The sequence below is a fragment of the Protomyctophum parallelum genome, assembly GCF_964188405.1.
Source record: "Protomyctophum parallelum genome assembly, chromosome: 1".
In the NCBI taxonomy this organism is placed as follows: Eukaryota; Metazoa; Chordata; class Actinopteri; order Myctophiformes; family Myctophidae; genus Protomyctophum; species Protomyctophum parallelum.
The window spans coordinates 33,287,010-33,304,604 of NC_139697.1; the positions used below are offsets into that span (position 1 = coordinate 33,287,010).

The 17,595-nt window shown below is 44.2% G+C and overlaps 1 protein-coding gene across 1 annotated transcript in view; it reads right to left on the minus strand.

Moving 5' to 3' along the window:
* Positions 1-17,595, minus strand: part of csmd2 (CUB and Sushi multiple domains 2) — a gene marked incomplete at both ends in the record, with an annotated part of 400,982 nt that overhangs the window by 180,633 nt on the left and 202,754 nt on the right. The window contains 5 exons of the mRNA XM_083776184.1: positions 2,437-2,572; positions 2,999-3,189; positions 5,364-5,546; positions 13,541-13,653; positions 15,538-15,641. Of these exons, the coding sequence (XP_083632310.1) occupies positions 2,437-2,572; positions 2,999-3,189; positions 5,364-5,546; positions 13,541-13,653; positions 15,538-15,641 (727 nt within the window). The remainder of the gene's footprint in view (positions 1-2,436; positions 2,573-2,998; positions 3,190-5,363; positions 5,547-13,540; positions 13,654-15,537; positions 15,642-17,595) is intronic.

Sequence of the window (17,595 nt, forward strand, 5' to 3'; positions counted from 1 at the left end):
ATGTATATACTGTAGGGCTGACGTGGTTAACTAAAGCTTTCTAATAATAGTAGTGGAGAAAAAGTACAATATTTGCCTCTGAGATGTATAGTGGAGTAAGAAAAGTATTGGAGATACTCAAGTAAACCACAAATACCTGTCCCTCAAAATAGTGCTTAAAGGACAACTTTAGTTTTTTTTCAACCAAGGTTCATGTTTTAGGTTGTTATTAGAGAAAGTTGTTTTCTTTCGTTTTAGGGATTTTAGCTGTTTTTGACAGGGGGCGGGGGCATTCGAGCATGGGGCTAAATATGTATTTTTTTACAACATTTTATAGCGATTTCTTTTTTAATTATTTACTATAGTTCCTAATAAACCCCAGGAAATTTCATTTGGCCACAAAAGATCACAAGTTCTACTGAATGTGTCAAACTGACATATTGAGCCTATGACACACAGTGTGGCTTTCCCCCAGTAGGCTACCTTCACATTCAGTAGATACTGTTATTTCTTTGTGGCCAGATGTAATTTCCTGGGGTTTATTAGGACTATAGTAAATAATAAAAAAATAAATGGCCATAATATTTTGTAAAATAATACCAATTTAGCCCCATGCTCGAATGCCCCCGCCCCCCTATCAAAAACAGCTAAAATCCCTAAAATGAAAGAAAGCAGCAAATGAAAAAAAATAAATAACACTCATCTTTTAATTTCTCTAATAACAACCTAAAACATGAACCTTGGTTGAAAAAAACGAAAGTTGTCCTTTAAGTACAGTACTTGAGTGCATGTACTTAGTTACTTAACAGTTTACAGCACCACTGGCTGTTAGTGGCTATAGTCACATCCTTATGAAACATGGACGCTCCAATCACAGCAGGAACAGGCGTCTACACAAGAATGCTATGAATGGCGCTTGATTTCACATGGACAGACAGACCGCACCAGAACTGTGGACAGACAAGGTCAGAGAGGGGGGGGGGGGGGGGGGGGGGGGGCATGGGGGGATGAGGTTGACTGGGCACTGTGTCGGGCACTCGCAACGGGGGGCGAGCAACTAGCTTGGAACCTCACAGAGTGTGTGTGTGTGTGTGTGTGTGTGTGTGTGTGTGTTTTTCTCTCTCCCAGGCAGTACATATACATTCAATAGTTGATTAACCCCCCTCTGCCCCCCCCCCCCTCTCTCTCTCTCCTACATCCACTCGACCCAGTGGTTAAGTACAGTATGAACCCAGTGGTTAAGTACAGTATGAACCCAGTGGTTAAGTACAGTATGAACCCAGTGGTTAAGTACAGTATGAACCCCAACTCATCCATCACCATCATCTTCTGCATTAAACCGCCATACAATCCCCTCAATACAGTTTGGCATGTCCTTAATCAACACCAATGATGGAAGGTGTCCGCCCAATGCAGCAGCCCCCCCCCCCCCCCAACAAAACAGATCCAGGGTCTGCAGGAAGAAGCTGCTCTGTTCTTGGGGGACCAGCCGTCGACTTTGATTAGACCACTCTGGACATGCACCCGTCTCACGTTTCGCATTCATTAATGTGTTAATCAAAGTCGCTAATTAATGCATTAGCCGCCATGTGCTCTCCACATTGCGGCTCCACGACAAGTACAGACTTTAACTTCTGACAGAGTATTTCTACACTACATTATAGATACGTTTTACTTAACTACAAAATGTGAGTATACTTTTTCCACCACTGTCTGAGTGCAACAACAACCTCATGACTTTGTACTTATTTGTAGAACTGTATTTATTTAGGAACACAAATCAATGCAACACCGTTCAGCCTCACTGCACAACAATGCACACGAGCCGGAATCGGTCTAATCCTCGCTGAACCCTCGCAGGATAGCCATGAAATGGGTTTACCAGTACACGGCCTGCAGCGTTTCCCCAACGCCAGAAAACGCCAACGAAAAACAAAACAAAACTGAAACACAAGTGGCTTTTTCCTCAGAAGTCAGCAGCGACCCCCCGAAATAGAAAATAATGAGCAGTGCAACAATGTCTCTGCTAGGTTGAATATGCTGTGTATTTTGTTTGTGCTCTTATTTAGACATCAAGTCTGCGTTTAGACAAAGGAAGCTGGGGTTTTGTGATTTCTATGTGTGTGCGCGCCACGCAAGCGCGTGTCTGGAGGGGGAACAGACAAACGGATATGGTGGATTCTACATGAGGCCAAGTTATATATAAATACACATGTTCGTAAACCTCTACACAGGCACTGCAGTACACACACACACACACACACACACACACACACACACACACACACACACACACACACACACACACACACACACACACACACACACACACACACACACACACACACACACACAATGAAAGAAAAACAATCCAGGGAGAACAGAAAAGGCACAGAGTCAGGGTGGGCTGTCACAATAAAGTCGTGCATAGGGAACCCGGTGGCGTTCGACACCCACTTGTGAAGGTGATGTTGAAGCCTCGGTCTGTGTAGGTGTGGTCCGTCAGGAACTCCAGCCGGGCAACGTGGCCACTGGTCGTTATAGAGGGAGGAAGAACATCACCCGAGAACGTGCCCAGGATCGGAGACTCAGCCTGAGAGAGAGAGAGAGAAACAACATAATTAGTGTTGATTTCGCAGACTAAAACTATGGCGAAAAATGTTCGTCGACTACCTTTTTTTCACTGACGAAAGCTACACTACAACAGAATGAAGAACAAACATGCACATTAGCTACTGTGAGTAATTAGATATAGACTGACAGCCAGAAAGACAGAGAAACCAGTTGATTGGCAAGTAACACAGTTACACAAGAGGAAATTCATATTGACAGCCGGACAGACAGACAGCTGTCAATCAGACAGACAGGTAGGTATAGGCCAAACACACGTCGTTCAACGCGACTCAGAGGAACTGCCTGCACGGTAAAATCATGAGTGATCTGCGATCATGTAACTCTGACCGCTTCGGGCTTTAAATGAACTCAGGGTTGTGCCGAATATAGCAGGGGGCAACGCTACCTTTCCTCCATCCTTGATGGAGAGGAAGTCAAACTGCTTCTCCATGCTCAGGTCATTGAAGGCCAGGTTGATGCGGCTCTCGGGCTTGGCGATGATCAGCCACACGCAGTGCATGTTGTTGCCGTACTCCTGGGGGTAGTTGGGAGAGAGGAGCACTCCTGATGGAGTGGTGAAGTTGAAGAAACAGGAGACTGTGGGAGGGAGGGAGGGAGAGAGAAGGAGAGAGCGAGAGAGAGTGAGAGAAAGAGAGAGCGAGACATATCATGAGAAAATACAATCAGACCGGCCGGGAATATGTCAGCCTCGTTCAGAAGGCACAGAAGAAGAACAATTTACTCAGCAATTTACTTTCGCTGACTACGTTGCGATGTGATTTCGATACAGTACATTTCTATTGAATCTGGAGAAATCCACTTCACGGACCATCTGCCAGAGAGCGTCCTATTCCACCAAAGGTCCCTTTAAACACCAGTAACAGCAAATCAGAACATAAAAATGTGTCTTGTCGCGTTGCAATGCTAGCTCATATGCTGTTGTGGGAAATGATGGAACATGAAATCCAATATAGGACAGTCACGGGGTACAGCTAAGTAAAACCAACAGAAGATTGAGTTATTTCGCTTTGATGTGATCCCCCTCATTTCCGAATGGTTTCTCATACTATACTATAGGATGCTGAAACATGTGTGTTAAACATGTATTTAACATTGAACAACAGCATGACAATCAACATTCGTCGCTGTATGGCAGGAATCTGCCAATGAATGGCATATTTTATACGTTGTCGCATAGTCGAATAGCCGATTTACAAGCTTGTGTTATTCGGACATCCAAAATAGGGATGCTAGCGTAGGATGACCAGATGTCCCTCTTTGCTAGACTGTTCGAAGACTGTTCAGGCGTCCCACAAATTGAGACCCTGTCCCACATTGTGACTGGCAGGCTTCAATGTTCAGATGCCCTAAAAGTTAGTCCTTCCCTAATAGTTGGATCTTTGTTGTGAAGCTCTCTCATTGTCTCTTTTCCTGCAAGACGTGTTTATAAGCCTGTTAAAATAACATGATACATATCCCTATACTGGCTACAGTACCAAGTAGGCCATACCACCATGACCAAAATGAGCATTTCTTTTAACAATATGTGAGACGCCAAAGGGGTTTAATAACATAATGATACGCAATATTAGGCCTATATCAAGGCATTAATAATATGTTGCTATAACCCCGTGCCCCTGTCCCTTGTCCCACACAAACGATACTTCTGTCCCTCAAATAAACAGTTTGGATCTGCTAGGTTGAGTCTGCTCTGTCTGGGGTTTATAGTACATATTTAACCAATGAAAAGTATTACACAATAAGACGTTGTGACTACATAATAGGTACATTGAATCTATCGGAATGCTGATTCAGATTTCTTGAAAAGCAATCCCTATTTCTTTAGACATAGCCTACAAGTTTTCCACCCGACAACAACAAAAAGGTAAATGCATTTGTATAAATGTATACACTCAGGCAATTACCAGGCAGTCATACACATCATTCATCTCCATAGCTTTTCATTGTGGAACTGTCCCTGGTGAGTAGGTATGCCTGCAGGGACGCAGACAGTTTGTTAAAGGGCCCTTTTCCAACCACATCTTATTTGAATGATGTTTAGGGCACAAGAAACACTTTCCTGGGGTTTGTATGTGTGATATTTTAGTCATGACACCATGTCCATGACCAAAAGTTGTCATGCAAATGTGGTCTCACTTCCTTCCTGGACTACATTCTACGTCTCAGTAAGACAGCCCAACATGAGGTGTCTCCCAACCACACTTGCACCAAAGCATTATGGTCATTGTAGGAATTCAACAATCCAGTCAAACCCTAGTCAAACACATACACAGACTTCATAATTTTTCTGGCAATAAAGTGCAAATTGTTCTAATAACATTGAGTGACTGCAGTTCCTTCCAGCGGTGAAATGTGATGGTTATCTGGACACTGTAGCATTTTGTTTTACTTTCAATATTTGTAATTGTTATCTTAATAATAAAATAAATGTGGGCATTATGCACTCCGCTCTCTTTCTCTTCACACTTTTGTTCTTCTTCTCTTTGCCTCTCTATTTGTCTTTCTTGGCGTTAATTAGCCAATAAACCCTCCTATTGTTCCAAAATCCACAGCCCTCTGCTAGGCAAAGTGTGGGGATAATCTCAGCTTTTATTATGCAGCTCTGCCTGTGCGCATGCAGAAAGGAGCATATTGATGTGCATGTTGCACACCGAGCAACCCCCTACCCCCCCCCCCCCCCCCCCCCCCCCCCCCACCACCACACACACAGAGACTGGTAGATTCGTAAAGAGTGAGTGTGTTTCACTTACAGACACAACTGGGCTTCTTGGCCGACCACTGGTTGTTCTTCTGACAGGTGATGTTCTTCTTGCCCACCAGCTCAAATGCAGGCAGACACTCAAAGTACAGTCTGTCCCCGTGGCGGAAGCCTACTCCCTCTCGCTTGCCATAGGCTGGGATCCCAGGGTCTCCACAGCTGCCCTGGTCGATTTCTATATATGAATGAAAAGGCCATCATGGAAATGCATAATGTGGAAACGGGGACATGCAAGGTCAATATTAGAGCCAGAACCTGTTGCAACTAAGCTCTGTTTCCAAGTTTCTTTCAAAAATAGAAGATCTGCAAGCTAAAAGCTGTTTGGAAAATTCCCCAAAAAGGGAAGACATTGCCAGGACCCTGCAGTGTGTGTGTTGGACCCATATGCAGAACTCATCTCGAAGTACATGCAGGAAACTCAGGAGGACAGTTTGACGATGGCTTTACTTAAAACAATACAAAACAAGGTAGGCCTGCTACAACTAACAGGGTGAATAAACAGAACCTAGAAACATACAGCGTACAATGAACCAGCAGAGAGAGCCGTCACAGTCAGTCTTAAATAGTCTCTGGCCAACTAGGCAGTCATTAGGCCAACAGTTTGCACCTGTCAATCATGGACTCACCAGTTGGGCATGGGAAAACATCACAGCTAGTGGAACATGGGGGAAACATGAGGGAGGCAACCCAGGCGTGACACACTCTGGGCAGAGTGTTGTTCAATAGGCGGCGGTGCTGCCTCGGTTAACACAAAACCTCATATTATAACAAGTGTGACAGGCATGTTTAAAGTGGTTAAAAATAGTTACACATCCGCTGCATAATTTAACGTTACCGATCATCCAAAAAGTAAAAAAGAAATGGCCGATATATCCGTCTGGCTCTAGACAATTGTGCCCTTGATCTTGTTCCATTACAGGTGGTCTACTGGGAGGCAGAATAAATCAATCTCCTAAGCAATATTGTATCTTTATTATACTCCGTTATTAAAATGAACTTTTCAATGACATATTTAGGTAAGAATTCTCGATGGTGTTCATGAGGAACACAGCACTCGTCTAGACTATAGCAGGAGTATGTAGGCCACCACGAGTCGAGTGTCTCGACCACTGTATTATAGATGGGCAAATTAATGAGTTTGAAAAAACCTGGAATGGACTTTGTGCAAACAATGCACAGTGAAGTGGCTGTGTCCACAGAAAGTGTTTTTTTTAGCTGTCAGTGCATTTCTATGGTACACAAACAACGCTTTAGGGGTTCCACTCATCAATATAATCTTTCGACCAATCAATGAAAATTGAGGTAGAGGCGGGAGATGGCTCAAAGACAGGATCTTCATTGAGATCGACTGCTATAGCAATCGCAAGGATTCGGTTTCGGGAATTCATGTTTACTGTTATGCTAACCGTTAGACATTCAATTGGGCTAGGCTATTTGAATTCATCTTTACTGTTATGCTAACCGTTAGACATTCAATTGGGCTAGGCTATTTTAATTCATGTTTACTGTTATGCTAACCGTTAGACATTCAATTGGGCTAGGCTATTTGAATTCAGGTTTACTGTTATGCTAACCGTTAGACATTCATTTGGTCTAGGCTATTTGGAATAATAAAACAGTTGACAGGATGATCTAACCTAGCAACAATAAGCACCCTGTCCACTTTGTTATTCATATTTTTTAGATCCAAAGAACTTCACGCTGAAAAAAATACAACATTCACCTTCATGTGCACAGCCTATTACATTACTATTGTATTTAATGAACAGCAACTAAATAGACTCAATGCCTTGTCCTTTTAGGAGGGCCAATATACTATAGCCACAGCCAATAGCACTTGACCATGTCTTAGTCTTGACGTTTCTCTTATTTCTTCATGAAATAAAAGCATTTCATTTGTTTTTAATTCACTCAAAGAAAAAGACCGCAAAAATGTGTCCGCGACCCTTATGGGTCCCGACCCAGTGTTTGGTAACCAGGTGTTTGTGTCCTACTGGATGATTGGTGATAAGTGATGCTGGATGTTCTTCAGCATGGTTTCAATGTTCCACGATCAAGGTCAGAACCATAGAGTATATTGTGCATCTCCAGCTGTACTGTTGGTCTGCACTGACAGTAGCTTAAACCATTCTGACCTGAGATCAGATTCTAAAAATGTCTGTTTGAAAATGACAGTTTTCTGAAAAAGCTGTTTCTATGTCAGCCGTTCTTCGATAAAAAAAAAATAGCTAAAGCATATTGTAATGCTAACACCAAAAGGGGGTTCTCGCCTAAAATGGGTTAAACCCAAGCTGTCTCTGTGATGTAAAGCCGCTGGAGTGGACAGGCCTGCCTTTCTGCTGACGTGAGCTGCTGACGCCACAAAATATAGATATATATATAATACAGTGTGTGTGTGCGTGCGTGCGTGCAGTCATGTGGGCAGTGTGTACAGTATGTGACTGTGTGTACTTCTGTACTAAGGTATAGGCTATACTGTAAACCCTGCTGTCTTATCAATTATTTAGTATGTGGAAACAGCAACATATGATCCAAGGCACATACGTGCAATGATGTCATAGACCTTTTCTTTCTCTTTCCTTTTCAAACCTTAATTAAACTTAGTTGACTGGATTCCTAAACTTTTTAGCTCAAACTAGTGAGAATAGCAGAACTACAAGCTCGGCTATGTTCACGACTTCTTAATTACTTCCTTATTTATGGAATTTCTTAGATTTGTCTTTGATCAAATCATTAAAAAAAATTGTTATATTTTTTATTGAAAATGCTTTGAAATAATAATTAATAACAAATCCCGAGTCGCCCCAGTGAATGGGACAAGTGTTCTCTCTCTCTCTCTGCATGCACAGTAAAATCGCTTTCTCTTTTTACTGTGTATGCGCAGTAAAATTGTTGGAGCAGCAAGCAGATTCTTGTTATTATTATCCTTTTTGATGAAAAACCAGACCTAAACATGAATTATGAGTGTGGACATACAAATGGCGTTACATGGGTTAACTTGGGGTGTGCGTGCGGATGACTCATGCAAGAGTGTTTAAAAGTAGATCCTATAGCTGGAATAAGGGACGTGAAGATGAATGGTTGTGAGGGTGTGGGTTCATCTCAGGCCATGCAGAAGCAGGCGGGCCAAATACACATCAGTGTGATGTTCTGACTGTTTTTTTTTCTTTTCCATATTGGCTATTATTTAACCACTTTTAACCCTGGCATCCTTATTGTGGACAAAAGTTGCAGAAATACACGCTCACATATTAGCTCATTGGCTAGTTTTGCTCTTCGCCGTACAACATAATACGTGGTTAATAACTCACTATTTATCACCCCCCCCCTCTCTCTCTCTCACAATGCATCCACCACATCACTGTGTGACAAACATTCACACTTGCACAGGGAGCTGACCTGAGCACTTTCTCTCTCTCCCGCCCGCACTCTCTCTCCTGCACACACACACACACACACACACACACACACACACACACACACACACACACACACACACACACACACACACACACACACACACACACACACACACACACACACACACACACACACACACACACACACACACACACACACACACACACACACACACACACACACCATTATGCCTGGATTTATGCACCTCTCGCTCTTTTTGGGAGGTTACACATTTCAGATGTAAATATGGCGTCCTGACTGTCGTGGCATCCAGAAAAGGCGCACGAGCGAGCGGGGAGGAGGAGGCGAGCTCATTCACCCAAGAAACGATGGCAGAGCCTTAATACCATTTTAAATCTCAGCGGGGGTGATGCTGGGCATAAATCCATACTCAACCCGTAATGACGCTCATCATTTAGAGCACACATTTAGAGCTAGCCTGCGCCGTCTAAACGCTTGGCTGTCTCGCTGCTTTGAAAAACGCTCAAATTGACCGGACGACTCATCGATCTTAGAAGAAGTCACCTTTACAGGCGACTCTGAAAGGCAGCGCTATGAAGAGAACTTGGGAGTGCAAGTGCAAGTGCAAGTACGTGTGTGTGTGTGTGTGTGTGTGTGTGTACGTGCGTGTGTGCGTAAATGGTGCATTTATATAGCGCCTTTATCCAAGGCACTTTATACATAGATTGTGGCCGGAGGAAACCATGCAAGGCACCAACCAACTGTGACCCAATCGGCCACAGCCACTGTGGTTGCCGCCCCCGAGTGAGAGACCCTACATTTTAACAGTGGGCGAACAGTGGCGACTCTGGTGATAAAAATGTCCTATAGTGGGCGTTCCTGTTGTAAACACAAACATTGATGAGTAAAGTGAGGACGCCAGCTGTTAAAACGTACCGAGAGAGAGAGAGAGAGAGAGAGAGAGAGAGAGAGAGAGAGAGAGAGAGAGAGAGAGATTGATGATTTGGAAGGGAAATTAACGATGCCAATTTTGTTTTTGTCTTTTCAGAAACACTGTGCAGGCAATATGAGAAAAACAAACATGCACATGCATAAATGCATGTGTGCACGTTGTAGAATCACACCCACCATGGGCACACATGTGCACACACGTGCACCCAATGCCCTGGGTGTCACAGCGACATACAGTATAGCAGAGTCAATGACGAAGACAGAAAAAAGTGTTTCTCTCAAGTAGGCCTCGTCCTCCCTATGGGCGGCTACAATTAGAGCACCAGGGAGAATGAGGGAATAAATAAGGAATAAGAATCCTTTGATGTGTGTGTGTGTGTGTGTGTGTGTGTGTGTGTGTGTGTGCGTGCATGAATGCGTGTGTGCGTGTGCATGTGTGTCTGAAGCTAAAGGTAATTTGTGTCAACGTGATCCCCGCCACACATGCACTCATCATTATAACATGTGTGCGTTTCCGTGCATACGCTCGGCTATACGGGAGCATTCCAGCGTGCATGAGGGCACATGCCATGTACGTCTACGGGCGTGCACGGGCGTGCATGCACATTTCTTTCGATGTGTACAATTGTCAATGTGCGCGTGCATGTTTTGCGGGCGCTTTCGTGCCGGGGCTTATGTATTTTAATTGGAGAAAGCATTGGTGGAAAGTAACTAAGTACATTTAACCAAGTACTGTACTTACTGTACTTTTGTAAGTACAAAATATTGTACTTTTACTCCACTACAATTATTTGAAAGCTTCAGTTACTAGTTACATTTTGATTAATATTACAAAAACATACATTAAGCACTTAAAGCAGCTATAAGAAATAATGTCAAAATGTTAATTTATTATGTTTTATTTTATTTTTTTGTATTCAGACATCCAGCAATGGGTAGAACGCTCCCAACAAAATATAGTCTCTGTGACACATCTAGGGCCCGCAATCTGCATTCAAAGATGTTCCTAGAAGCTTTGTCATTGGTCGAAAAAAAAAACCCTGTCGCAATGACTAACCAATCAGGCTAGTAGACAGGCAAATCGACCAATGACAAAGCTTCTAGGAAAATCTTTGAATGCAGATTGCGGCCCCTAGATGTGTGATGTGTCACAGAGACTACATTTTTTTTGGGAGCTTCTACACATTGCTGGATGTCTGAATACAAAAAAAAAGAAAAAGGTCATTACAATTTTGACATTTTCTTATAGCAGCCCTGTATAAATGTTGTATACAGGGCTATGTTTGTACATTTTATATTTGAAATGGGACATTCTGCAAAATGAGTAGGCTATACTTTTACTTTTGGTACTTTAAGTACATTTGGATGCCGACATATGCTTTTGTACTTGAATTCCGGACTTTTACTTGTAACGGAGTATTTCTATATTGCAGTGTTGATACTTTTATACTTAAGTAAAACATTGTAGTACCTTTTCCACCGCCGCGTGGCGGGGTGCGCGCTGGAGAGAGACAGAGGGAGGATGAAGCTGGGATATATTCTCATGAATAAGGGAAGAGAAGCACTGACATATGTGTTGCCCCCGTCCGTCTGCTTGCCATTCGCAGCTCATCCAAGCATCGCATAATGGAATTCAAGCACACATTACTGTCCACAAGTGCCTGGCAATCCCATAATAAGCTGCCACTAAGTGTTGCAGAAGGCTTAGCGTGAAATATGTACAGTAGAACGTGTGTGTGTGTGTGTGTGTGTGTGTGTGTGTGTGTAGGCTACACATCTGTTTGCTTAAATGTAACCATGTTTACGATGCCGAGATGAACTTAATTTGAAGAAATGTCGATTAGGCCTATCGAAGAGTGAATTTAACAAGCACATGCACGCTGCACATGCGCGCACGCACGCTCGTGCGCACACGCACACACACACACACACACACACACACACACACACACACACACACACACACACACACACACACACACACAGTGTCAGTTATACAACTGCGTCTGCATCTACACTTGATGATATGCCTTAAAATACAAGTAATTGAGAATGCTAATTAGATTTTGTTGAGCTCCAGTCGGGGAGGTGTAGTTGGTTCAAAGCATTTCTTCCCCTTCATTAAGTGCAACTCATTGTTTTAATTACACTTGGGTTGGGTGTGCTGCTCCACTTTACATTATTATTTTATTTCCTCTTTACGGATGGAAAAACAAGCATCAGTGTGCCAGGGAGACCGTGGTTCTCAGAGACTTCACACATCTACAGGAGAGGCACGCAGAGTCCCCAGTCTCACACACACACACACACACACACACACACACACACACACACACACACACACACACACACACACACACACACACACACACACACACACACACACACACACACACACACACACACACACACACACACACAAGCGTAAATGTGGATAACATGATGCACACATACTGTACATGCAGTGTCTTTTCTCTTCTCTTTCATTCCATGTATGTCTGTCTGTCTCTCTCTCTCTGTCTCTCTCTGTCTCGCTCTCTCAATGTGGTAATATTGACTGAGAAAGGCGGCGTTGAGTGTCTCTGAACTGTTAGCGTTGGAATATAAGGCCTCAAGGAGACTGACGCATCCTCTCTGGCCCTCGTCCTTTCATCTGAAAACTACAATGGGGATGACGGAGGGCAGCCAGGCAGGCGAGAACCTTACAGTGGACAAAATAAATAAGACTGTCAGAGCCAATCATATCAGCTCGAAGTTGTAAGTATAGTTGTGTGCAAGAGTTTAGGAACAAGAGAAACAATTCCCTTTCCAGAATGTTTGGCTTTGTTACAGCAGTGTTTCTTTGTCCTGTTGATTTCTATGAATCTGTGCAGTGACTTACTAACGCCATTTTCCTGCCGCAGTCTGAAAAATCTCTCCAGGCTCCTTAACTCACCCCCTAGCACTCCTTATTTCTCAGTACTTGTTGCCCATTCAGATTGACACATCCTCACATGATAGATATACATTAACACCGGGGATATTACTGTATAGATTCAAAGGGGTTTATTTGTCACTCACTTAACTCATTCGGCACCTATAGATCACTTTTTGACACCTCCTGTCCTCCTGTCTCCTCTGTGCCGAGATCGCCTTTGGACACCTATTTTAATATCAATTGATTGCGGTTCACAACTGTGTCCTGTACGCGCTCATAACATTCCAGGTCTAGTGCGGTGAAAAAACAAAACAAATGAAAATTCCGCTGGCTCATGCCGTCTATGGGGACGCAGTTTTTAGAAATGTTATCTCGGATTCTTCTTTTTGGGTCAAAACAAGCTTGATTTGCACCTATGATCCTCGTTTACAAAATGCATGTTTTGGGTGAATAACAATCACGGCACCTGTTACATAGTGAAAATTCACTTCCTGGTTCTCAGTTTCCAAGTGGAACGGCTTTCAGAATAAGATGCTTCGCCTATTAAATGACTGGATGGCGCCCTGAGCCATCCACCAGATGGTGCTGTTGGCGGTAAATGAGGTAAACAGGTTTTGTGTCTGGACAACAAGTTCATGGGTTCGATCCCGGGCACCGCCAACTCAGCGTATGAGTACCACGGATTGGGTGCAGCAAGTTGTGCAGTTAAGTATAATGGGAGCTGATGGTAGGTGTGTCGCTCCAACTCAGCAATCCATCTCCCAGGGGTCAAAAGCATTATGGCATTATGGGAATTGTAGTCCAGGAACGAAGTGAGCCGCACACAGCCGCACGTGCCAGAGAGAGAGAGAGAGAGAGAGAGAGAGAGAGAGTGCCCAGCTGACTTGCGAGCCACAGTGATGTTTGAAATGTTTCCTTACCTTCATAAGACACCTTGAAGCCGAGGGAGCCGCTCGTGTCGTCTGTCTTGAAGTTCAGCCACATCTGATAACTGGTGCTGACTACCAAGTCTGGAGTGCTGGTCCCAGAGAGGCTGGCACAAGAGACAGAGGACAGGTTAGGTTGACGCAGTGTGTTCGTTGTTCACGTGCATGCGTGCATAGAATTCTGAAAAAGAAAATAATGTATAGCTGCATCAGTTTAATACATGTGTTATGCAAGTCTATGTTGGTTTCCTCAAGAGCAAGCTGTATGTGGCAATTTCATGTGACTGCCATAGACCTTCTTTACTCTGCATGATAAGAAAAAGCAAATCATGCTACCACTAGTAACTTCTTGTATACCTGAAATAATACGTAAACTATCTGATCTCATCTAAGCATTTTGGCTCCTCCGCATGCACCGGGGACCCTGAGTACCTTAATTAAGTAAGTAACTGAAATATATAATACTTTAATCACCTCTCTGTAATTCAGATTTAAGGTGTTGCGGGAACATGAGTGTCTGTCAAACTTCAATGGCAGAAGTTGCGAGTCTATTTTAAGCTCATATGTCATAGTGGCAGATTTAAAGGAAACCCATGTGGATAATTGGATGGATTAAGTCATTTTTTTCACTGTGTGGGAATGGAAATTCTGTGTGTACAGAGATAGCTTGTTTGTCTGCATGTGCTCTATACAGTATGTGCCTGTGTGTGTGTGTGTGCGTCTGTGTGCGTACGTGTGTTGAGTTTTGCAACAACAAAAAAAGCATCCTCTACAAACAACCTTCTTTATCTCCAATCTCTTCCCCAGTCCCAGCAGGGCGAGGCAGGCAGCCTTCCATAAAAATGGATCTATAAAACCTTTATCGACGTGGTAAATTTTGGGCACAATTAATAACAACATCCTGTGAAATGTTATGGAGCATCTGCCGGTGCAAACTCCATTAGGGGGCCATCGATATGCGGCGCACAACACCCCACCCCACCCCCAACACATACATGGCCATGATCTTGGTTTTAGCATTGGCGAGAGGCAGGGTGATAGACAGCAAGCCGTACAATCTATTTTTCATGTGCTCCCATCTTGAGAGGTGATGAAATGAAGGAGAAACACTGGGCGAGAGATGGAGAGAGAGAGGGGGGGGGGGGGGGGGGGTTGCAAGAGGGAAGAAGGAGAAGAAGGCTAAAGTCTGATTTAGCCAAATGCACCACGTCTATGTGTGTACTGATTGTAATCCACGTAACTCGAGAACCGTTCACCGCACCGACTTCAAATTCGACACACGCGTTCCACACTGTGCACTACCCGGCCTTGAGTCGGTGGGATACACCGTTGGACAGAACCAGCACAAAAGTCTCTGCCCAGGGCCCGGACGGTAAACTCAAACGTCTGTTGAGCCAGCCTGAGGGTGTTTTTTTTTTTTTAAGCTTAAGCAGGCTATGGGAAAAATACATTCAAAGAGCCTATCAATGATCTGCAGCTACTCAGTCAAGCGTACAGTATGTGTAAACCGCAAGTTCGACTCCCGATCCCGACAGCCTTTGCCGCGTGTCTCCCCCCCATCTCTCTCCCCATTTCCTGTCAGTCTACTTTCAACCTATCAATAAAGGCAGAAAAAGCCCCAAACATATCTTTAAAAAAGAAAAATACAAGGTCTCTGCCCACGCTGGAGACAGGAGGTCAAGGCAGGAAAGAAAAGATGTTTGAGCGCTTTTACCACAAAAAGTACAAGCAAAGGCTTTCAGATCATATAAGCTTATAACCAAGGAGTCTCTTGCACTAGTTCTTGTACTGTGCCAGAGGGAGAGAGAGCAACTAAATGTTAAGAGAAAGCAGGCAGTGGACGATGGCTTGATGGATGGATGGATGGATGGAGGGACAGGCCAGCGTGACGCGAGGGCCCTGCAGAGGAGCCCAATGCAGGACAGGTGGATGATGAGGGGTAAAGGGTAAACGGGGAGGAGGCAGGCGGCCGGGCGCACGCAGGCACTCACACGTGGAACACCGTCTTCTGGTCTCCGATCACGTCTCCGTCTCCCACTGTCAGGGTGTCGTAGCCACGCTCCAGGTCAAAGTCCTCAAACGTCAGCTTGATCACCTAGAGATTGGGGGGGGGGGGGGGGGGGGGGGAGAGATCACCATGACAACCGTGAGCGAAACATGTCTGAGCCCGTTCTGACACCAGGTGCTGAGCTGTGACCCAACCTCTTCCCCATCTGCCTCTCTCTCTGCCTCTCTCTCTCTCTCGTGACTTTACATTGTCAATTACTTGCATTAGAGGGGGAGAGGTGGTGGAGTTCGCTGTTTTAGCAGACAGTTTGAGGGTCCAATGGAGTTAAGAATAAATAAAAAATAAATAAATATAACCTCAAAAATGGAGTTAGGTGGTTTCCTCCCGACAGCAACGATATATAATAAAAACAAATCGAGTATAGGGTTCAGTGTCTTGTTCAAGGACAGCTCAACGCTCTAAGCCAGTAGCAGCCGGGGATCAAAACGGGAACCATCCAGTCCCCGAGCGGTCATTATACCTCCTCAACCCCCAGGATATTATTCTGTCTATATAGGGAATTAAAGAGAACGCTGATGTAGGATGCAAAACACCATATTCAATCCATCAGGAGACTAAGCCTGGGACTTTTTTTGTTTTGTTTTGTTTCTACACTTTTCATTATAAGCCTCAGTGATTTTTTCCTAGGGAAAAAAAGCAGCGATAGATCTTGTTTATTTTCCCTGGGAGCCCAAAACGCTTCAGTCCAGGACCATATGTTCAACATCCAAAACGCTTCAGTCCAGGACCATATGTTCAACATCCAAAACGCTTCAGACCAGGACCATATGTTCAACATCCAAAACGCTTCAGTCCAGGACCATATGTTCAACATCCAAAACGCTTCAGACCAGGACCATATGTTCAACATCCAAAACGCTTCAGACCAGGAGCATATATTCAACATCCAAAACGCTTCAGTCCAGGACCATATGTTCAACATCCAAAACGCTTCAGACCAGGACCATATGTTCAACATCCAAAACGCTTCAGTCCAGGACCATATGTTCAACATCCAAAACGCTTCAGTCCAGGACCATATGTTCAACATCCAAAACGCTTCAGACCAGGACCATATGTTCAACATCCAAAACGCTTCAGTCCAGGACCATATGTTCAACATCCAAAACGCTTCAGACCAGGACCATATGTTCAACATCCAAAACGCTTCAGTCCAGGACCATATGTTCAACATCCAAAACGCTTCAGACCAGGAGCATATATTCAACATCCAAAACGCTTCAGACCAGGACCATATGTTCAACATCCAAAACGCTTCAGACCAGGACCATATGTTCAACATCCAAAACGCTTCAGTCCAGGACCATATGTTCAACATCCAAAACGCTTCAGACCAGGACCATATGTTCAACATCCAAAACGCTTCAGACCAGGACCATTATGTTCAACATCCCGGCGTCATCACCGGTTCACTGCGGCCACCGACGTCTTTCTCCGATCCATTTACCATTAACTCTCTCTTTGTCTCATCAACATGCATCTGATTGCCTGCCACGCCGCGGTCTCCACCAGATACTTCTGTGTGTGATTCGGCGTCGGAAAAACTGATCTACAAGCCCTCCCTCTCTCTCACACACGCACGCACACAGTAGTCACGCGCGCACACACACACACACACACACACACACACACACACACACACACACACACACACACACACACACACACACACACACACACACACACACACACACACACACACACACACACAGCGTCTGTCCCAATGCGACAACAGGGGGCACACGTCCACAAACGGAATATCCATCTTGAAATAACGTGGCTCCCATAGATGTTGGACTTCATGCGTACAGCATCATGTACAGTATAGCATAATATACTGTATATATAGCAGTCCCAGGGTCGTGGACACATTTTTATGGGTCCCTATATTTTTGGTTTCCTACATTTAGTAGGAAACCAAAAATGTGTTTGTTCCAGGGCCATTAGTTTAAGAAGGTGACGATATTTAAAAAATGACAAA